The sequence below is a fragment of the Acomys minous genome, assembly GCF_964271855.1.
Source record: "Acomys minous genome assembly, chromosome: 11".
Classification (NCBI taxonomy): Eukaryota; Metazoa; Chordata; class Mammalia; order Rodentia; family Muridae; genus Acomys; species Acomys minous.
In genome coordinates, this window is record NC_140492.1 from 65,029,340 (window position 1) to 65,052,808 (window position 23,469).

The 23,469-nt window shown below is 41.1% G+C and overlaps 1 protein-coding gene across 2 annotated transcripts in view; it reads left to right on the top strand.

The window, feature by feature from the left end:
- P3H2 (prolyl 3-hydroxylase 2) overlaps positions 1-23,469 on the top strand; it is a 131,057-nt gene that overhangs the window by 88,544 nt on the left and 19,044 nt on the right. For both annotated transcript variants that reach the window (XR_014783385.1, XM_084802530.1), the window contains exons 2-8: positions 7,894-8,046; positions 9,959-10,148; positions 15,553-15,684; positions 17,834-17,976; positions 18,321-18,410; positions 19,913-19,953; positions 21,194-21,288. Coding sequence is in view for 1 of the 2 variants with exons in the window: in XM_084802530.1 (XP_084658656.1) it covers positions 7,894-8,046; positions 9,959-10,148; positions 15,553-15,684; positions 17,834-17,976; positions 18,321-18,410; positions 19,913-19,953; positions 21,194-21,288 (844 nt within the window). In the remaining variant the exon portion in view is untranslated. The remainder of the gene's footprint in view (positions 1-7,893; positions 8,047-9,958; positions 10,149-15,552; positions 15,685-17,833; positions 17,977-18,320; positions 18,411-19,912; positions 19,954-21,193; positions 21,289-23,469) is intronic.

The following is a 23,469-nucleotide window of genomic DNA, read 5'->3' on the forward strand; positions in this document are numbered from 1 at the left end:
AATAAGCCCACACTTGACTTTCTACTCTTTGGCTTCCCATTCCTTCTTGCCCATGATAAGGAGTTAAGCCTGTCACTGTGTCCTTTCACAGAACAATCCTACAGGCACATTAAAACAAACAGACAATCCAAACCCAAAAACTCCTTTTGGTTTGTTCTCCTTTATAGTCTCAAGACCAGAAAACAAAACAAAACAACAACAACAACAAAAACAAAGAACTGTACCAATTCTTAAGCTGCTATTACACTGTTGATTTTCAAGGAATGTTTCAGAAGCAGAAGTTCACAGGTGGTTGTCCATCAGAGTAGACCCAGCCACATCACTGTGACTTCATTGTGAGGTTTCAGGAGATGTGGTATGGATGTTAATGCCTACAAACCACGACTCAGAGTGGGCAAGCAAAGAACTGGCTTTTGGCACTACTAAAACTCTGCCCAGGACTCCACAGTGGGTCATCAGAGACAGGTAACACGAGTCTCCATTGGTCATCATGGAAAAGCACGCCCAGGATACTGTGACGCTTATCAAGAATGCGCTCACCTCAGCATGGCTTTCTACTTGGAGCTAAAAATCTTTTTTTTTTTTTTTTTTTTTTTTTTTGTATAAAGTGCCATTTTGAATGATTATTAGATACCCCTAGATGCTTGAGGAATTTCATGTTCCTACTGGGGACATCCAGTGAGTGACCACTTTTAGTTTCACTGTAATGTATGTCTCAAACTATACCACAACTTAGAAAGATCAATTTTTATTAACAACCTTACAACTCTACTTTCCCTGTCATGATCAGAGGAGTCAGTTTTGATTGTCACATTACTAATTTTTTTTTAAATAAACTAAGGTGATTCTTTGTACATTGAAGCTATGGTTCCTACAGCATTCACAGGACACTGACCAAAGTGTATTATGAAATGTGTGGCGTGTACTTCCAGAAGAAATTTCCAGAGACCATTAAAGTTTTGCTTCCAAGAACAGTAGCAGGAAGCCAGTGTCAGAGAGGTCTTAGCCCAAACTGTGTCTTTGGGAATCATTAGTCACTCTTGAGCGCCTTAAGGGAGACTGTTGGACCAATGCCACAGAGACTAGGATGCCCGCCTCCTTGCTTACTTGATCTCTGCCCTCGTGATTAGAACCCAAACTGACAGTGTCATCATACCAATAAACCACACAGACTCATTTCTCTGTATCCAAGACCAGGATGACAGGCCCACATTCCATGACCAAGCCAGATGACTGCCCTCTGCGCCAGCTGCCATCCAAGTTTTTGATGTCTGTTGGTTGTTGTTGGGAATCTGGACACGTTAGAGATGGCTTGAGAGACGTTGTCCAGTTAAGCATGCACTCAATTTTGACTAATACTCCGAGGCTTCTTTTCACATCAGTTTTGGGTTTTTGTTGTTGTTCTGCCTCTTAGTGTTTGCATTGCCTGGGAACATGGGTCTCCTTTATGTAAGAAGCTCTTAGAAAATTTGGCTGATGGATGGAGTCTGTTGTTTATATGAGTTCCCAGGGCATCTCATTCTCCATGGCTGGCCACCACAAGTGTTTTATGTTAACGTATAAGCTTAAGACATCACCATATTGTAAAAACAGCAGGCATCGACTCACCAGACTCTGCACACTAAGTAAGGGAAGGAGCGTGCATACACACTTGGCAGATGAAAGCTCTTTGATCAGCCCATTCCTTTTCGACTTATTCCACAGGGGAAACATCACTCTCCAGAAATCTCCTCCCCACCCCCCCCCACCCCCACTTAATGCTCACCAAATAGCAGTTTGAAAGCCATAAATATTTATTCATAACCATGGATACATTCTAGGCTAACATTCCATAAATACAAAGATAATTCATTTTCTACACTAGCACGGACACCTACTTTCCGAGTTACCGTGAGAACATTAACACCAGAGCTTTCTGAATCGTCTACATGTGATGTAGGAAGGAAAGAGGATTTCTAGAAATTGAAATAATTCCTGTACACAAACGGTCTTTTGAGTTTCTTGGCTAGAGCAACTATTTTGATAATTATATTTTGAAATGGAAAAATACAATAACTCGAAGAGAAATGTTCCGCGTTCAGCTTGTTATACTACAAATTCAATACATTGTAGCTGTTGTTAATGATAAAAAAAATTCAGCATTAAGCTTCCTAAAGTCACAGTCAAAGAACAACACAAGTTATTATGTGTCCCCAAGGTACACTGAAGTTAATCTTATAAATTTGTCAGGAGAGGTTATTATTTCCTGCACTGAATTACAAAAATAATTCCATACATGGATATTTTTAAATTATAGGAGCAACATCATATCACTAGGAAATAAGATATAAAGTTTTTCATATGGTTGCTTTTTTATTCTCTATATATCTGACTCCATTCTATAAAATATTTAGAGCTCTCGTAAAATAAGATATAATTGTCCTACATAACTTGATGTTTACAGTTGCTAGACTACACATACAAGGTTAGTTTAGTTCAATATCTCCTACAAATGACTAAATTTTATTTCAAAATTTACATTTTCTCAAAAATGCTCACTTAATTTTTTTTCAGTGTTTTTAGTATATGTGCTGCTGAAGTAAGCGCTTTTTTCAGTGTTTTTGAAGTATGCATGGACCTATAAGGCCTGGAAAAGAAGAATAACCTAGGTCAGTAACAATTGTAAGTAAACTTCACTAGCAAGTGAAACATTTACAAAAATAATTTCTGGTGGCATAGTCTATATCTTGTAGGGTCATTAAATAAAAGAAGACTGCTGGGGTTAGAAAGCTGGCTCAGCCAGTAAAATGCTTATCAAGAGAGGACAAGGACCTGAATCGGATCCCAGCACCTCTAACCATTGGATTGGATTGGTGATGTGGATCTCAAACTCCAGCTGGGGTGAGGGGCAGAGACAGGAAGAACCTCAGAACTCAGTGGACAGTCAGCCTAGCTCACCCGTAAGCACAGGACCAATGAGATACCTATCTCAAAAAAGGCAGGGAACAACAGAAGGACACCAGTGTTGACCTCCAGTCTGTGCATGGATGCACACATGCACGCACGCACGCACGCACGCACGCACGCACGCACACACACACGCACGCGCACAACATCCTTCTTGCTTCCTGCATTTTTGTGTCCTTTTGTCCAATCTGGTTCCAGAGTTGAAAACAATGTTATGAATAGGGTGGGTGAAGGAAGAGGGTGAAAAAAGGGCCGTGGAGAGAACGGGAGGGAAGGAGTGACTTACCTCTGCTGTCTTGCTGATTTTGAGAACATCCTGACCTGACCTGGGTTACCTCATGGCTTTTCTGTTATAAACTCTTTTCTCCATATAGCACCCCCCCGGTGGTTATCATTTCAAGATGTGTACACGATCTTGTTACATCCCTTCTTGAATTTCTTTAATAGTTAGTTTCCTGCTGCACTTAGAATGGCATCCGGTTTAGCACAGGCTCTCAGCCATCTGTCCGAGTTCCTCAACTCCCTCCTTCCGCTCTGCTCTGCTCTGCTCTGCTCTGCTTTCCCCCATCAGGGCCCTTTCTCTATCTTCACCACCCTTTCTTTCTCCACTTATTCGTAGGAAGTGGATCTTCTGCTTTAGTTCTCAGAAGCTGCATTGCAGAGAGATCTCCCTTGAATTTATTCATTGCACTCCCGCTCCCAGCCCAACATGGTCATGTCCACAGCATTGGTCATTGATGCCTTTAAACACTTAGCTAGGTTATAAATTATGTTCATTATCACTTGAGATTTATCATCTCCTCCTGAAAGCATCTAGAAAGCAGAGCTTTTTTTTTTCCTTGTGGGCCATGTGGATCTCTTCATCAACACTCTGAGGCTATCATAGAATGTGCAGAATAAACACGTGGCAAATATGTGCGTGGCTGAAGTAAAGAATGTGTATATGACTAGATTACTGGATTTACTTGTAAATTATACCGTTGAATTATACAGACGAAGTTCAGGTTCAGCTGGGCAAAGCTGCTTAATGACAATTAAGAGGAGTTAAACTAAAGAAACATACACCTCTAGCTCTGAGGTCTTGACTGCCATGGTGCTGTAGCTGAAATCTCTCTGTGGCCAGTAGATGGCGCCTGGAGGTGCTTGTATGTTCAGCGCATGCTCTTCAGTGTCTTTAGGACTACCTGTGGGAGATGATCTGTGTCAGGACTGCCCTCCCTCACTAGCCTATGGCAGTGTGACATCTGAGTGGTCACATGGTGCTGAGTTCACCAAAGTTCATTTTTCCCCCCACCACCCGGCACAACTGCCCCGTGCAATCTGTCTTCTGGGCTGGTAGGCTTTCTCATTCTTCAAGATCTGAAGGAAATAATAAGCCAGCACTTCCAAAAGGACACTATCCCCCCACGTTTCCCACAGCTTGGTGGGCAGTTATAAGTTAGATGTCCACTTCTCAGCAACCCATTCCATTCTCCTCAATTGTTCTTCGATTTACAGTTTGTTTTTCTACTCCACAGAGTGACTCTTACATCAGAGCTCCTCTCCGTGCTTGCTTATAGCTATCTTAAAGGAAATCTCATGTGGGTCCTGTAAATGCTGTTTGGTTTTGGTGGTTAGTTCAGTTTTTAAGCTAAAATCTGATGCTTATGGGACCTTGTTATTATCTTCACCCAATAAATGGCATTGTGTGTATATATTACATTATCCCTTGGACATTTATTACCATGTACCACTAACACAAAGTACGAGCACATAAAGCCTACAGTAAGTATGATGGTAGAATCTATATATTCTGACAGATATTTTTAGTGTGGAATTTAAAAGCCAGGACCAGTGCATGAAGACATTCTATGGTTCAATGTGAGGTTACACAATCTCCTTCACACACACACACACACACACACACACACACACACACACACACACACATACACACATACACACACAGAGGCAGGATGGTCTGTTCTGTACTGGGTTATAAAGAATGAAAGCAGATGAGCATGCAGCCACCGCAGTGAACTTAACACAAGGAACTCTATCGTCACCACTGGCTCGCACTTTACGAAAGTCAGGAACTTGAGTGTGCATGATGACTTCAGAGATGTTTCAGGCTGTTAGCACTTCTTAGTGTTGATGTGTTAAAGATACACCTTTTTTGTCTTTGCACAGATAATCACGTATGTGAAATGTAGGGAGAAGATAATAAGAGAGATAAAAAGTTATTGGTTCCTTTCCACAGAAACCATCCATAGGGATACAAATCCACTTGCCTATCATGGGGCAGAGCATGGTAAATCCTGGGACAGGGATAAGGATAAGATAATATTGAGGTTCTTCTACTGTCACAACAGATCTGAGAAGGTCTTCAGGCAGCATTTGATTGGTCTTGTAGGACAAATTAGATTTCAAAAAGAAAAGATGCATGGACAAATACTCTCTGGATCAGTGGACCATCCTGAGCCAAGATAGGAGGGTGGGAAAGTGAGGAGCATAAATATCAAACTGTGTTGTGCCCATGTTAATGCCTCAAGCTGCAAATCCCATGTGTTGGTGCTGATGTGTCTTACTCATTACTTGTAGTTTGGCTGTTACCCAGAGGCGGTTTCCATGGAGCACAAGTATGTGCTGCATCCTTATAAATGATGTGCTCATGGGCACCGCCTATTATATTCTTTGGTAATGGGAGCAAAACCCATATAGTTTAATTGATAGAACATTTATAAGTAATATGCTACTGTTTCTGAAACATATTCATACACAACACAGTTAAGCCATTTGAATACCACTTAGTCTCTTGTGGCATGCGGCTTTTAATGAGCGGTCTTGGCTTATTACATGACTAAATCACTAACATTTAAATATCGTCTTCTGTATTCATTTGAATAATAAATTTGGATTTATAGACAACTTAGAATGTGTTCATCTTCTCGGTTCCCATTTATATATATCACCATGTAGATGCCTAACTAGTTTATATTTCTATGTACTAGTGTTGAAGAAATTGAGAAATTAGAAGTGAGCAAGAGAGCAGATTCAAAACCAGTCACATGGACAGAAGGACATTTGTGGGTGCACACCAAGACCTGATGTCAGCTAATACCTAAGAGAAAGACAGTCCATAGTTAATATGAAAATCTGAACAAATTAGAGACTTTGGTATTAGTAGGCAAAAGTAAGGACATTGGGTCATGAATTAGGGCAGTTAATGTTTCTGTGGTAAAAGTTGTTTGTTTGTGTATTTCCGCAATGCTGGGAATCTGGGAACATACTCCTTCTGCCTTTTTAGTCACTGAATAGCTACTTTGTTATAAAAAGACTCAGCTGAATAGTTTTATGATGTTGGATGACTTTCTACTTATGTATTTAGTAACAGTGTGATTTCATCTCTTCATGCCTCACAATGTATCAAACAGTTGGTTTTACTATTTAAAGTCCTAATATAAATGTTTACTTTTCTGATGTGAAGAAAGTGAATCTTTCTGTAAGGATTCTCCATGACTCGAGCAGAATGCCAAAACGTTTTCTGACATTGAGTGAATTTAATTCCACTTAGTTACAAACATCTCTTTAATTTTCACCATGAGAACTGGCACAAAGAGGCTAAGGAGTGTCAGCACAGTGATCATTCTAAGTCTGTCCTGTGCGGTGCTGAAGACGTGGCTTCATGGTTAAGAGCTTGTACAGCTTTTGTAGAGGACCCGAGTTCAGTTTCTAGAACCTAGGCCAGGCTGCTCTCTACTGCCTAGAACTCCGGCTCCAGCCGATCCACCACTCTCTTTTGCCATCCATCCACTCCCGACTTACACACGTAACTAAGAACAATCCACCTTTTTGTGTTAATGAAAATCAGAGTTTCAAAGTGAGCCTCTTTTCTGTGTTAGGCTAGTTTACATCTTTCAACTTCCTCGAAAGCCAAAAAAAAAAAAAAAAATCAAAACAAACAAACAAAAAAACCCTAGGCCTGGAGAGATGGCTCAGTGGTTAAGAGCACTGACTGCTCTTCCAGAGGTCCTGAGTTCAATTCCCAGCAACCATACGGTGGCTCCCAACCATCTACACCGTAATCTGATGCTCTCTTCTGGCCTGTGAGTGTATATGCAGGCAGAGCACTGTATATATAATAAATAAGTCTTTTTATAACCATTGAGATGTAACAAGAATAAATTAATAAAGGAGAAAAAAAGGGGCATCTTCTGTAGAATGGAAGTAAAAACTTTTTTTCTTTGCCTTTAAAAAAAAACCCTAATGCGGTGTGGTGGAGGGAGAGTTTATCCCATTCCATCACTTAGAAAAACCACAGCTGTATTCCGCCTCTCATCAGTAACAGGAAAGTATGAACCCCAGTGTTGGAATGTAAACTAGAGGGTCAAATCTTACCAAACTGTTTTTTCTTTCTTTTTGCGAACAACCATAAACCAAATATGAGGGTGCAGATGACTTTCCTTAAAACACAGATATGGAGAAAATGCAGGGAAGAAAAAAAGAAGGAAGAGAATAAATTGGGAACAAACTCTATTTATTCCTTTCACTGGGACAAAAATATCCACATGTAATTTCATGAGCAGTTTGTTAACAGCACTCAAAATGCTAAGGTTTAATACGATAGAGTAGAAGCGTGCGCATGTGTGTGTCTGTGTGTGTGTGTGTGTGTGTGTTTGTGTGTGTGTGTGTCTGTGTGTGTGTGTGTGTGTGTCTGTGTGTGTGTGTGTGTCTGTGTGTTTGTCTGTGTGTGTCTGTGTGTGTGTCTGTTTGTGTGTGTGCGTGCGTGCGTGCGTGTGTGTGTGTGCGCACATGTGTGTGCGCACGTGCGTGCGTGTTTGCATGTTCATGTTTACCTGGAATCCGGCCCTTACTGCTTCTCTACTTTAAGATCTTAGACTGCTCTCTTTAGTTCTCCAAAGCCAAGTTTACAGAACGTTTCCTTGATTGCATCTTTTTCTTCTACAGCTGAACCAGCTGGAAAAGGCCATGGAAGCAGCTCACACATTCTTCATGGCCAACCCTGAGCACATGGAAATGCAGCAGAGCATAGAGGACTACAGAGTGACCGCAGGGGTGCAAGCCGCCCAGCTGGTAGACAGAGAAGCCAAGCCTCACCTGGTGAGTTGGGCGGACCCCTGTCCCTGCCACATGAAGCTAACTGTACCCGTTTCATGATTCCAAGCGGAATCACTTACCAAATATAGCAAATTAGTTCTCAGGGTGCATTACTGTTCGGGACTCTCAGATGAAATATTGTAAGAAGTAAAAATGTATTTGATATTCAAAGTTACAGTTTCAGTAAAATTTGAAGTTGAGAGAAATGAACATTCACTTAGAAAAGTCAGGATATGGTAAGGCCTGAAACTCCATGGAGTTATCTACCCCTCTGGGAGGCTACAGCTCTTATTCAGCACTTTTCACGCCAATAATTTATTATTTGACAGTTTCACACAGTGTAAATAATGCATATTGAACACTTCTACCCGGACTTGGGCTGTCCCCCTCCTACCCTTGCGTACCCCTCTTCTCTCCAAATCTCTCTCATATCCTCTCATATCCTCATTTATGCCTGTTTGTTTTGTGACCCACAGTTTAAGCCGTGTCCGTCTGTGTGACCACGGTTTGGAGCATTCTGTTACAGACTGGGTGGCCCAGCACTGGGTGCTGAAGACAACTGAAGACAGTGGTTCCCCCGTTCCAGAATCTGTCAATAGTCACTTGTTCCCACCTGCATCAGATAGTAGTTTCGTTTCTAGGTTTTGAAAACCCTCCAGACTGATTTCCACAGTGGCCACAGTAGCTTACACTCCCACCCACAGTGTGTAAGAGCCCCCTTTCCCCACGTCCACCCCAGCATTTGTTACTGTTGCTGTTCTTAATAGCCATTCTTACTAGGGTGGTCGCTATGATTGCTAAAGATGTTGTTCATGCTTTTAAATGTTTTCTAGACATTTCTTATTTTGAGACTGCTCAGTTTAGTTCAGCAGTTTATGGGTCACCTAAGACCATTGGACAACACAGATATTTGCCCTATGATTCAAAACAGTAGCAAAATTATAGTTAAGAGGTAACAGCAAATATAATTTTATGGCTGGGGGTCACCACACATGAGGAACTGTGTTAAAGGGTCACAGCATCAGGAAGGTTGGGAACCACTGCATTGAAGAAAGCCTACTCTGCCTCCCCTTGCAGCCCCTAGTCCTTGATGGTCCCTGAGCCTTGTAGGAAGGAGGGAAGATCTAAATGGCCCACGTGTTATTCAATAGTGTGCTATTTACTCTAAGTGGTTTCTGCACCGTGACTAGTTTTTGCTTGCTTTTGATATCTAACATTATTCTGTGTGGTCAGAGAGGACTCAGAATGTTATTCCAATTTCCCTGTAATTTTTGAGGCTTTCTTTGTACGCTACTGTAAGTCTTACTTTGGAAAAAGGTCCAAGAGATGCCAAAAAAAGAATATGTATTCTTTAAGAGTGCTTAGCTGGCCATATCTTGCTATGTTGCTGAGGTTGGTCTCCACCTCTCAAGTTACCCTCCTGCCTCAGCCATTTGAGTATGTGGGACTACAGACAGACACCATCTATCATCCCTGACACTTCACATGCTTACTTTTAACCGGGAAGTGAAGCCAGTGTGAGTGGGTCTTGGCTACACTGTTGGTCTCCAGCTTCCAATCTGGAGGATTTCCCTTGTACCTGAAGATTCAATGGGCCACATTTTGGAAGTGATGGCACTTCTAACCATGTTTGCTACCCCATTACTGTTCCGTGCCTTCCTTACGACACAGAGATTACATACAATATGCTCCCATGGACGTGCAGAAAGAACGTGGACAGATTGACACTGCCATAATGCAATTATTCTCTAGACTGACTTTCTTTGACTTGTTTTTGAAACTGGGAAAGTCACAGTAGCTTGACCAGTGGAACCTGTCATTACCTTCTGCAACTCAAAATTCTGCCATTACCTTCCTAAGCGATCCTGGGTCTTTACGGCTCTTTACAAACCAGGTCTCGTCTGTGTCTTTGCAGGAGAGCTATAATGCAGGAGTTCGACATTATGAGGCTGATGACTTCGAAGCAGCAATCAAGTATTTCGAACAAGCTTTAAGAGAATATTTCAATGAGGACATGGACTGCCGCGCTCTATGTGAGGGGCCTCAGAGATTTGAGGATTATGAGTACTTAGCATACAAAGGTGGTCTTTATGAGGCGATCGCAGGTAAAGCTTGATTTTTGTTCTTTGTTGGCTTACTAAAATGCTGTAGAGATTGTGTTAAAAAGTATTCTGGCAATATAGTGCAGAGCAGTAAGCATTGTAAAAAATTTAAGATTCTTGTGTGCCTATTCTATCCCATCTCCTGTTATTAATTTACATAGTTAAAGGTGTGATTTCTTTCTTCCCCATATCCTTCCGATGTGTTTGTTAATAGCTGCATGTTTACTTATTTCATTGCTATAAATAGGAAAATATTATAAGTATTTCTTTTTCAACACATTGTTTTTTATTTTATTTTATGCCTAGCAATAAAATGTGGACGTCTCATGTAAGTACAATGTGGACTCACTTTATTGTATGTAGTGGCTAGAATAACACCCATCCCATGGGCGCATCATCATTTTCAATGTTAGTCTTTACTGATCACAACCGAAATGGTTACATTCTTTCATTATCTCAGTAATATAGCACTGAACAATCGTGTGCAATTAATTGGCTTATTATACTTGAGAATGTTGTTTAAAATAGTAGGTAATGTGTGATATTCAAGAGTTGCTGATATCGGGTAATAAAACTTTTACTGGAAAAAGTGAATTATCTATATACGCCATATTTGAAAATAATGTATTTGTATTAGCAATAGAAGTATAGAAAATGCAATTGTCAGGAGAAACGTTAGGGTTGTTTGTACAGTACAGGAGAAGTGGAGTGTTTCCATACAGAACAAAAGGCAGGAGAATGTGGAAACCATAGCATCATTGTGCTAGAGCCCTGTCCCTCCTTTTACTTTTTATCATGGGACTCTAGTCTCACTAAGTTGCCCAGCCTACCCTTGAATTCACTCCAGTTCTAGCAGGCATGGATTCTGTAATCCTCCTGCCTTGGTTCTCCAAGAAGCTGAGATTATAGGCTTGTGGCACCAGGCCATGGCTCTTTCTTTGTTTACATCTCCTGTCAGTAAAATGGAAAGTTGGTGGCCCTGTGGCCATGGGGATGTCCCATGGGAAGGAGAGGCTCTTGGTGGGACCTTATCTGACCTTGGATTAAGGCGTGTTGGTCTGTCCTCATCCTGTTCATATGGGCCACGGCAGTAGAGGCAAGCCCACAGGTAGAGCAGCATACTTGGCTGTGACTGCGTTTGAGGAGCTGACACAGGGAAGGCACGAGGAGGCCTCTGTACAGGTAAAGCACCATATATACAGGGCGGATTCTCACTGGATGTCACAGTCTGAGGATGTGTGACTATTCTCCAGGTGTCAACACCCTCTCAACCCACAAGCTGTATCAAATGCTGCTTGGTGGTGATGGGGCAGTGAAAATCTTGACTTTGATTTTGGTTTTGCTGTTCTGTTTTTAATTTAATTTTTTTTGATACATTCATACATTTAGCCTGTGACTTTTAGTCATGGTCACCTTCCATTCTCCCATCACCCTTCTTCTCAGTGGGTTCCCCTTCCTACCTCTTATCTTCGTGTGTGTGGTCCAGTGAATTTAATTTGAGTTACTTGCTGGAACGTGAGTGGAATGTTACTTACTTGACAAGGATGGCTTTCTAGTGACTACACTACGATGAAACCTCCACCTCCTCCAACAACCACTAACGCAACAATCAGTGCCCTTATAGGTCCCTCCTCCACCCTTGGTGTAACCTTTATGAGCCCAGTTCAAATAAACATAGCTATAATGAGTTCACAAGTACATTGGCTATGTCATGCCCAGAAGACATAATTTTACTCTATCTTTCCCATCCTCTGTTTCTTACATTCTTTCAGACATCTACCATGCCCACCATGATGTTGACATCTACCCAACTTGACCCTCGAAGGGATAACTCTGCCAAGCACAGACTAGACTATCATCATGCATTTTCTACATTCTGTCCATTGGTGGTTTCCTTCACTAGCTGCTACCCTACTGTAATAAGATGCTTCTGTGTGGAAGGCTAAGTACAGTACTAACCTTGGATATCAACACTTTGACAGGACAAACATTCTGTACAATGTTACAGGCTCAACAGTGGTAGGCTTCCGCCATGGTCATGTGGCCTCCCCGGCCAAGGGCTGGTTTTACTGTTCTTGACAGTATCACAAGGGCCTAGAGGGTGCTGATCTTTCATGGAGATTCTCAAACAGATTTGCATCTTGGTGTGCTGCTCAGCTACTTCACCGAAGAGCTTCTGCTCTCCTTAAGTAAGAAATTTGGTACTCAGAACAATTGAGCTTTGTGGCTAGAAACAAACTTAGATTCCAACCCAGGGGCTTTTGTTTTTTGTTTGTTTCCTTTTTTAATCCAGAGCTCATATTTTTAAAGTCAACGTAATAAAAAACTGAGTAAAGAGTAACTTATTCAATAATAAATCTTTGTCAAACATTTGTTGATGACACAGTGTGTTCTAAGACATACACAATGAAATGATGCTCAAGTGAAATGGAAATTACTAAAGTCAGTTTGCTCTTCCAATCTTAAAGTTTCCTTATCTCCCTCCAAAGTACCTACCTCATAGCTCTAACCAAATCCTAGGAAGTTGCTTTTTAATCTGACATCTTCCTCAACTCTTTAAGTCCATCTTAATTGTTGCCCAACTTGGATATGTGCTTCTTTCACATGGCACTTACCACTTCTTAAGCCTCCCCATTTGCCATGGCTTAAATCAAAACTGCCTTTAACTGAGCATCCCACCCCCATGACTACTTCCTTCCTGTTCTTAGTGTGCAGTTCAGATTGCACTCTAACACAGAGCCCAAAGTCAGTACTAACAGAGCAATTGTAGGGAAGCACAGCCCCCGCCCTTGTGGCTTTCATCCCACTTCCACTAAAGCCCGAAACCTTGAAGGACTTGCAATATGTATATTCCCACTCTCTCTTCGCCTCTGCCTTCCTGGGTTCTTTGAATTCTTGGGATGTGCCGCCCTCTCTCTTTCCCCTTGCAAACCTTCAGGGTATTTTCTGGTATTACTTGGACAGTGTCCTATCTTGCTCAGTGCTCAATTCTCAGCAAAACCCTGAGCTACTTAATGAATGAATGTGTTGGTGAATGCAAGATTAAAGGATGTGATAGATGCACCAACGACTCTGTCTGGAGAAGTATGCTAGTAATGCCTTGTGCTCATGGAAATGCCAGTCATAAGTAAAGGTGCTGTTTTAGAAGCTAATTGGAGACTAGCTACAAAGTATAAACCAGGATCAATGTGTCTGTTATAATCAAAATCACTACATTAAATTATCAAACCATGAAGAGGTCTATTACCCAAACTAAACTTAAGTTGCCCCAAATCAATATCCTTGTTTGAGTACTTTTTAGGATTTATTTCTAAAAGTTTTGTTTTCTTGGCCATCTGCCACTTTAACCTCCTAGTGTTTTGGTGAGCTCTATTCATTTAAAAGTCAATTTTGTGTTTCTTTACAGTGTTACTGAATTTTTCTCAATCTTATCTTTCTTCCATCTAGCAGTGGTTTTATGGGATGAGGTGCGGCACTTCCCACTCATTTGTCTCTGCCCTTGTGTTGTCAGTGGCCATGGAATGGTTTTGGCAAATGATCTGGATCCTATTACAGAAACTGATCTTTCTGCTGGATAGTGTTTAGTGTCGGTCAAGTTGCCTTAGCCCATTGGCTCCTGGGAAAGAACAGACAGACAAACACATTCACACTCAGCTTTGTTGACTCTTAATTACCACAAACAGATCCAAGTTAGAAAAATAAGTCATAGTCTCTCTGGTCCCAGCTGAATACCCACAATTACTGTAAGATTTCATGGAAACAGGAAGCATGCTCCATTTACAGCAGAAAAACCTAAAAGTATTCTCATACAATTGTTCTGAGCTGCAAACTTACTGCAAACGCAGTAATTGCACAATGACACTAAAAGGAAAAGAATACAGCCAATAAAATTAATACAACGTTCCCCCTGCAAGCTCTTGTCTTACTCGGGTGTCCTCAATTTGGAGCTAAGTTGGCATTTGCAATAGAGAATGCATTAGAAAAAAAAATGTGTGAATTGTGGCATTAGAAGGGACTTAATGCTGGAAGAAAATACAAATGGCAGCTTGATGCAGATTTTCCTATAGCCAGCTCCGTGAAGCTACAAGATCTTTGTTGCTCTTGTTTGCTATTTATACTCTGCTCTGAAAATATATTCCTTCAGAGTTTGAATTGTTGGTGGGTACATTTATTTTTTTTACCTATCCCCCCCTTTTTTTTGTCACTTGACATCAAAGGAAACATAGTTTTGTAGGAAAAAGAGGACTTCTTCTGTCTGTGGAGGTGTGAACAGTGGGCTGTTTGTCGTTCCTCTAAGATATTAAATACAGCTAATGTTTTATTCCTAACACACCGATTGCATACGCCTTGTGTTAGCTGTTCTACGTGGGCTCAAGCTAGCCAGGTTACGGAAAATGTGTCCCTCCACCCTCCAAATGTTCCCTTCCTTCCTTCCTGTGTCCTGCCTGACCTCAGTCTGCAAGGTTGCCCAGATCCAAGATGAACTCTGACTAAACAGAGAGCCTCTTGAAAGAAGCAGTGGTGGCTAAATTGCGTGGCCACGACATCACGTGATTTCTCTCACCCCACCCCACCCCCACCCCCCACCCCCGCCGCCCTCCCCCTGCAGGGAGCCTACCTCATCCCACACGTGAATGAATCAATCTCTCTCTTCAAAGCATTGCCTCCATCTTTGCTATCGAATCCAAAGTTCGGTAAAGACAGGAGAGGAGTTTGCCTTGTGACGTTAGCTGCTTATGTTTCTTCGGACCATGCCTGGGTAAAAAGTGGAGAGCTAAGAGGCACTAAATCCCCTGCACTTCCACGTCTTTGCTGTTTTAAGCGAGAACAACCACATAAGGAGATGCAAGAAGGAGAATGCTTTTCCTAATTTTTTAGCTGTCATTTTTTCTGCCATTTTGGCACTCTGTCCAAACAGTATCTCATGTATTAGAGTATGCAGTGTACGGTGAGAGCTTGATCAGGAAGCGGATAAAATAGGGTCCCGAGAAAAGATACCAAGAAACATTTTAAGTCCTCCTTCAGAGAAATAAAACAGCAGGGAAATGGAGTTGGGTGGGTCCTCCCTTCCCCCTGCTGAACTTTCTACACGCGTGGCTGTTCCGTTTTTCTGAATGGCTTCTAAACATCACTATGATCATCAATTCCAGGGCTTCTCAGACCCTCTGAAGCATCCAAAGAGAAGCTCAAGGTGTCTGGTGAGAAAGTCCATGTTCAGTTTTATGCAAAGGAGGCCTGGCGTACTGCAGAAGTTTGAGTGCTGTTGAGTGTTCACGGAGCCTGTAGAAATGCTGCCCTGACTAACTGTGATCTCAGCAACTGGCTGACATGTCTTCTCTCTCTCTCTCTCTCTCTCTCTCTCTCTCTCTCTCTCTCTCTCTCTCTCTCTCTCTCTCTCTCCTTCCAGATCACTACATGCAGGTTCTGGTCTGCCAGCATGAGTGTGTGCGGGAACTCGCCACCCGCCCAGGCCGCCTCTCACCAATCGAGAACTTTCTTCCCTTGCACTATGACTACCTCCAGTTTGCCTACTACAGAGGTAAAGTGTGGGTCATCCACGAAGATCTTTGGGGCTCCTTCTTCATCACTGTAAGCATCTGGTCACCATCCAGACATGCCCCCACCCTACCCTGTGCAATTTGGCTGCAGCTCAGACCAAGGCAGGAGGACACTAGCAGTGGACTAAGCACAGGATTTACTGTGATAATGTCATAAAACTTACACCAGACTTGCAAAAGTTCTTTTTCAACATTACCTGCCTTATTCAACTCATTTTTAGTAGGAATGTTTCCCCATCGTTGAAAGATCCAGAGTTATAAAAACATCCCTCTCTTTCTATATCCACAACCACTTTCATGTCCTTCAACCGAGTTTCTTATACTTCCAATATTTTTCCATAATTTTATATATAAACAAACGTATTCACAGATTTTCCTTCTTTTTTAAGTGTTAAGACAGCATATTATTTATACTATTTTCTGTATAATTTTTTCTACTAAGTAAATGCCAGATGACTTTTAGTAGGTTAGACATAGAAAATTACCTCATTTTATGCCAACATTAAATGATTGGAATTCATTGTTTAACTTTGATAGATGGCTACAGGCAGGTCTTCCTGAGGTCTCTTTCTTTATGACTGTATACCATTGTATTAGGAACTTATTTCATGCATCTTCTTACTGAGGGACGGTTGTGTTGCTCTAGTCATTTGTACGTGCAGTGAACTTAGAAATGGATGACACTTTAATCATGTCTGTGCACATCTATCTACATATTTCTAAGGATAAATATCTGGAGGTTCATTTACTGGGTCAAATAGTTGACTCTATCTGTAGTCTTGGCTCAGGTCGCCAAATTTCCCTCCATATGGATTCTATTTTCCATTGTTCATCATCAGAATATATTATAAAGTGTTTAGATACACCACAATCCCCTAGGTAACACTTAGCAATTCAAAAATAGTTTTAGTTTCCAATTTTTTTTTATTGGAGATGAGATACTGAGTAGCCTCTCTTAAACTTAAGAGCAGTTTGTAGAATTCAGGTAGCCGAAATCGCCACGATGTCCACGTCCTCCCCTTGTGGAGAGGTGCCTGGCTGGCTGGCAGGTCATGATTGCTTGGCTCAATGCTCTTTTCATTATTTCCCACTGTCTTCAGCATCAACGCCTTTTATACAGGTCAGCCATAAAGAAATAGTTTCCCTTTAAAATAATAAGGCAAACACCTCAGGCCAGCGTTTTAAAACTACTTTGGCAAACTCCCTCCTTTTCCAAAGGTAAAGTGTGACTCATTGTCCAAGTACATATGACAGTAATAATCCATGTGCACATCATGAGCAATGAATGCAAAGTAGCTAAGTAAACCAGTTGCTCATTATCATTTGTGGTAAAAAAAAAAATTTGGAGCCACCTTCAGGAATATATACACACAGCAAAAAATGTATATACATATATGTGTATATGTGTGCTTATTAACACAAAGTGTCTTCTTAAAAGGAATCTAATTGTATGACCTGCTTGAGAAGGTGACCTGCAGCACTTTAACATTCTGCTCCTAAGAGTTAAGCATCGTTTTGTAATAGCTAAAAATTTCTGTGATGAAGAATTCACATTTGAAACAGCCTGGACTGCTCCTTGTAATAGCTAGATACTGCTGAGGTTGCCCAGTCATGTGCTAAGGGCCAAGAAGAGACCCTCTAGAGCTCTGCAGACCCTCTAAAGATTACCCTATAGAAGCGACAGTTTGCAACACACTTTCCAATGATAAGAAATAACACTTTGGAATCACTTCTACACTCATACATTATTTAAAAATGCTACATCGCAATCAATTGGAAGGTCATGTTCAGAATATTTATGTAGGCCACACAGTACAAGAAGGTCCCAGTTAACTCACACAGTTTTGCTGCAGTGTTACCGGAATTACCAATAAGCATTTTTCTGATAGAGATTTTAGAAGATTTCCGTAAAGTGCCCAGCAGCAAAGCAAACAAATGGGCATCCCATCCAAGCACCTGGAATCATGTCTGACCTCCGGTGTAAATGCCTCTGACCCTTTTTCTCAGCCTCAGTTTATCTCCCGTTTCTGATGATCAATGCTGACGTCAGTAGACACGCAGAAGTCTTCCCTTGAAATGCTCTGGGCAGAAGGAAGCTGACTCAAACGTGGCAACGCCTTGTTTTTCCAGTTGGTGAATATGTGAAAGCCTTGGAGTGTGCCAAAGCCTACCTGATGTTCCATCCAGATGACGAGGATGTCCTGGATAACGTAGATTACTATGAGAGCCTGCTGGATGACAGCATTGACCCGGCATCCATCGAGGCCCGAGAGGTGAGACTGGAGTTCCAAAAGAAATCTTTTTAAACTGTAAATGCATCTCAGGGAGAACCGAGTAAAAACAAACTAACAAACAAGCAACAACAATAAACACTGTACTTGAGGACACATAGAAATTTAGCATCTGTTCCAGATTTTAATTCTTTATAATTTGATCCATGCTAGGAACATATATTTGTCGTAGGTGCGCTATCTTATGAAAACCTGCTGCCAAGGAGACTGCTTTTGCTACTAGGAACTTTATGTTAGCTCATTGGCCATTATAATGAAAAGTTCCAACTTGCGTATCTATCACATCTCTTGGATGTTTTTTAAATACAAATTCTTTTTCTCTCTAGGACTTAGCAGCGTTTTTCAAACGTCATAAACTTGAATCTGAACTGATCAACTCAGCTGCAGAGGGCGTGGGGTTTTTATATTCTGAACCGGTAAGAACAAAATGACAGGATCATGTGCTATTAAAAAATCTCCTTGATGGATATTTAAATATTAATGCCCCACCCACATTAATTGGAGAGGCTAAAACCTCCCTAAGTTAATAACAGATGGAGAGAAGCCCTTCACGTTATACATGTGGGGAACTTTAAATGACAGATTCCCAGCTGCTGAGGTCTAAAGTCAAATGCAAATATTTGGTGTGTGATTCATTTGTTTCAGTATTGCTTTATTTTTCTAGCTTTTGCATTTAAGATGTTAATATTTTTAATGCACATTGTCCTTTAAACAACATGGCACACCTTCAGAAGGCACTGGCTGGGTCAGCCTTTCTCTACTTCCCACGTTGTCCCCCGGGCCACTCTGTGAAGTGACGCCCTTTGCAGACCTCGTCCACGCTGTAGATTAATGCATGTTCTTGTTCTAACTTAATCGTAACAGCATGTTGTTGAGAACTTAAAAGTATTTCAGCTACGTCAATGGAATTAATGTGTGACTTACTCTCTTTGACTTTTTATTTTATTTTATTTATTCTAATTATTTCTAATTTCCTTCAAGGGTACATAGTAAAGGGAGCATTTTTACTGAAATAATAAACAAACAAATAAATTAGTTCCAAAAGTGGACTAACTTTGCATGAAAAATACAAGGACTAAAAGTTCTTGAATTCTAACTGCTTTCCTAAGGGAGTGTTTCTGATCCCTTCATTGCTTCTAGTGACATATGAAAGCACTAGTGTACCAAACTTACAGGAGGAAGAGCGCCTGCACGACTCATATATATTAAATGTCAGTTGTTATGTCATTGCTATTCTAACTTCTATTCTCCTGATTGCTCACTTAAAGTATTTTCTCCTTTTCACTTAGCATTATTTTTCATCTTTGAGTTACCTAGAGTGTAGGTTTTTCTACTTATCTATTGATGACTGAATATTTTATGCAATATTCATGTAAATATGTTGAGGAAATGGTTAATTGCAGCTTTTAAAAATTTGCTCTTAATTATGGCTTATTGTCACTGGGATATTTTTTAAAACTAGGTTATCTTAAGATACTATTTCTGGTGTAACACTTCCAATATATTTGTTCCTACTTATTATTTTGAAAAAAACAATCATGTTTTCCCAAGAGACACCAGAATCTGACGCCTTCTTTATGGATCTTTACAAGTAATTAATCCAGCTTGGTTTATTTGTTCAAGTTTTATTCATGACCCACAAAGCACTTGCACTGAAGGATCTTTGAAGCCCTTTCTATTATTAACTGGAACAGAAGAACCAAGACCCTCATTAAATCCACAGGGTCTTTTGATTCATTTGTTATCCATGGTGCCTTTGCCAAAATTGCATCAATGTTTTCTTTATCAACACACAGTGCAAGTTTTTGAATATTTCAGACCCTCTAAGTATTATATTAAGAGGATGTTAAAATTTTGTGTTCTTATAAATGGCGTTTTAGTAATAAAATTTATATCCTTTTTTCTCAACTGAAAACAGAATTACTGGGTCAGTTACGGAGGACGGCAGGACGAGAACCGGTAAGTCTTCCACTTGGGAGGCAAGCTACAGTGAGATGCAGTGCTCAGAGGCAGAAGTGTGGAAGGGACCGAACCCCAGCAGATTAGAGAAAGTGATGTAATTACGAGCTTTGCATTGCGCGTTAGGAACTGTGTCCTGACCCCAGCTTGCCCATCACTTCTTACGGTTTTCAGTGATTACTTGTCTCCTTCTGTCTTCAAATCTTTTTCTCCTTAAATGAAGGAGCTAGCCCAGGAGTTCTCCAAATGTTAACTTCCTGTGATTACACAGGAAGTTTACACAAAGATGGAAGGGATTTTTTATTAACATATTTCCTGAAATTTGATTTTTAAATGATTTTTATTCTTTGAGAATTCCATATGACATATTTTGATCATACCCAAAATTTGCTTTTTGATGGTAAACTCTCTTACTATAGTCGTTTGAAATCAAAGGTTTCTGCATAGTGAACTATGTGCTATTGCTAAGCAACACAAAACTAAGAGAACTAGTTTTTAATATAATTGAAGTTGACCCACATGTTTCTAAATGACTCAGGCTTATCGCATGTGAGTGGCTTGTTTGTTTGTGATCACGCAGTCCGCTCAACCTGTCTTCAAACTGAGAAAGTTCATGTCAATGGAAGGGACCCCTGTCAATGGAAAGTGCTTGCTTATGGCTCAGTAAACTGGAATATTCAGGTTCTGCTATGATTCTTGCAGTCAGCCAGCCCTTGGGTGATATAAAATGATTAGAAGAGAGTCAGAGAGGTATAGGAGCATTTAGATGTACCTGGTCTGTGAGGGCTGAAAGGCTATCTGCTCTCACTTGTGTATTTGCAAAGCTTGACACAAACTGTGTCTTTCTCCTCAGAATAGTCAAGAACCACCTATTACGTTAGGACATGGTCTATTCCCCCACTGGAGTGTTATTCAGTGATGCAGTCCATGTTCAAGACACAGTACAACATGGAGATTTGTGAAGGTGCACACAATCATTTTTTTTTCCTGTTCTTTGGGAGTGAAATTATAGCTGAAGATAATTGGAATAAAAGTTGCAAAGAAGATTTAGAGAGAGACACGGCATCCCGAGGAAGCTGAGAAACCCACACAAAGGCATGGGCAGATAATTTGCTTTAGAAAGAGAGATGACTTGTAAATAGTTCAGAATCCATGCCTATGTAGATACAATATTCTTTGCCTTTGGACATTTTTGTTTAATGGGAAATTGCAGTCTCTACTTTTTTTTTTGGATGGACAGCGTCCCTTCAGGAGTGAACGTGGAGAAGGCAGAAGTTTATGGATGGTCAATGGGGAAGAAGTCACCACACAAGATAGGTCGAGACCTAAGAGAAGGTAAGTATCTGCAAGTCTTTTTGGGAGGATCAAGGGGTCGCATGCAGTTCTCTTTAACATTAACAATACATGCACCAATGTCTGAAATCAACACTTAAACACAAAAATTGCCTCAGATCTGTATATCACTGCCAAAATGTTCCCAAGTACTCCCTCATCACTTGAATTAGACAGGGACTCTGTGCTCTTCCCCAGGCTCAGCTGAGTCCTTGAGGATGAGAGGGGCCAGTGGACTTCCTTCTGTTGCTCAGCCAGTTAGTGCGTGCTGGATAGTGTGACATAGACCACATATCCACGGATCTTGGAGAAGACACAGGACGTGTGGGATAATGGGTTACTTCACCTAAGACACTTGAATAGTACAGATTTGGGCAGGGCTTTGAGGAGAATGATATGGTAGAAATTTAATGCAAGGCCTAGTGCATGCTGGGTAAGTAGCTCACTGCTGACCTACAGCACCAGCCTAAAGATACTTGAGGCTGATTCTGTAGGGGTGTGCAGAGAGCCGTTCTAGTGGCTAAGACAAGTGGGGGAAAAGCATAGAGATGGGAACAGATGTTATATGCCTGGTGACATAAGAATTGAATTAGTGGAATTACAGAGCACTGCCAAAAGCAGTTTTGACATGGAGTCAAGCATTGTTATAATAACACGCTATTAGCAAGAGTACTGTTGACACTATTAGTGGTGCTTCTTAATAGCCATTATTATTTGCATATATAATTTTCAAGCAGAGTTATGTAACCTTCATTTTACTAGTTGCAGTTTCTCACAAGAGTGGATTTAGTCATTTCTCCAGTGTCTTGCAACACATGACATCAGGCAAGCCCTTGAACCTGACAGTCATGCACAGACCCTGATTATTATGCTTTTTCATTATTATGATTATCATGATTATTATGTTTTTGCATTGATAACAAACAGTTCTTCGCAAAATATGACCTAAAGTATAAGCTGTACAGACAAAACACAGATATAAGTACCCATGAGGATTAGTCTCAAAACTGACCCCATCTTGAAGGATATCAGAGTCCAACGATGCTCACAACTCTGAGATAAAATGGCACAGGGCTGTCAGGTCACCTATGCAGCTTCCTGCATCCCTCAAGTCACCTGTCAATTACTTACAATTCCCAAGACAACATGCTATGTGTACATTTATAATACTGTGTATGGTACAGTATATTCTTTAGGGGAAAAGGGCAAGAAAACGTGGCTGTGTGTATTAGATGCAGGCGCAACTTTGTTTTAGTGTTTGTTGAGAAACTATGAGAATGGAGCTGCACATAGATGGTCCCCTCTGTAAGATAAGAGACCAAAGCGCATGCACCGAGGAGCCTGGCCATCTGTCCCCAGGAGAGCTGCCCGTCCCTGGCTGATCGGAAGCTTCTGGCGCTCTCTGGTCTTGGGTTTCCCAGCCCTTTCCTTTCTGTGTTGCCAAGTTGGCTGGAAACAGTAAACCGGATGATAGCCTCACCTGTCCTGACCCAGACCTCATCAGTGTGTAGCCTGAGACCTTCTAGTCAGCCAGAGTTCACATTCTTTTTTTTAAAGCCAAGAAGCCACCCAGGAGTCGCTTCTCGGTGCACCAGCTCTTTGATGAAAATGTTTTTTTGCAAAGCCCAGGGCACTTATCAAAAACAGGCAGATATCAAAGCTTGTTTTCTCTTTTCAGCTACCAAGGAATCTGATGTCTGGTAACTGACTAAGGTTAGCAGGAAGGGTGGGGTGGGAAATCTATGTAATGATTGGCTGATTATCCAAATCTACCACTTCTGTCATTCTCTTCATGGAACTAGCAAATCAATCTCAGGACACACTATGGAGACCTACCAGTATGAAGGAGAAAAAAAAAAAAAGAAACCACGCCCCTTTTTCTGTTGTACTTTTTTAATCAAGGCAGAATATTTCCGTGAATGGAATGCAGGGGTGCGATCCGCCGCTGCCACCAAGCAGACCTCCAACAACCAGCAACGTGATGCTGTAGATTCACTTCTCCCATTCTGTACCTGGAGAAAGCATCAGATCCCAAAGGACTTATCTGTCCTTTCCTTTTCACATGACAAATGAGCGGTAGTTGCCATTCACCTATGCTGATTGACCTCCTCCCTGACCAGGTTCAAATGAGGACCCCAATGATCCTTTGGGGATTTTTATAAATTTGACATATCTGAACAGGGA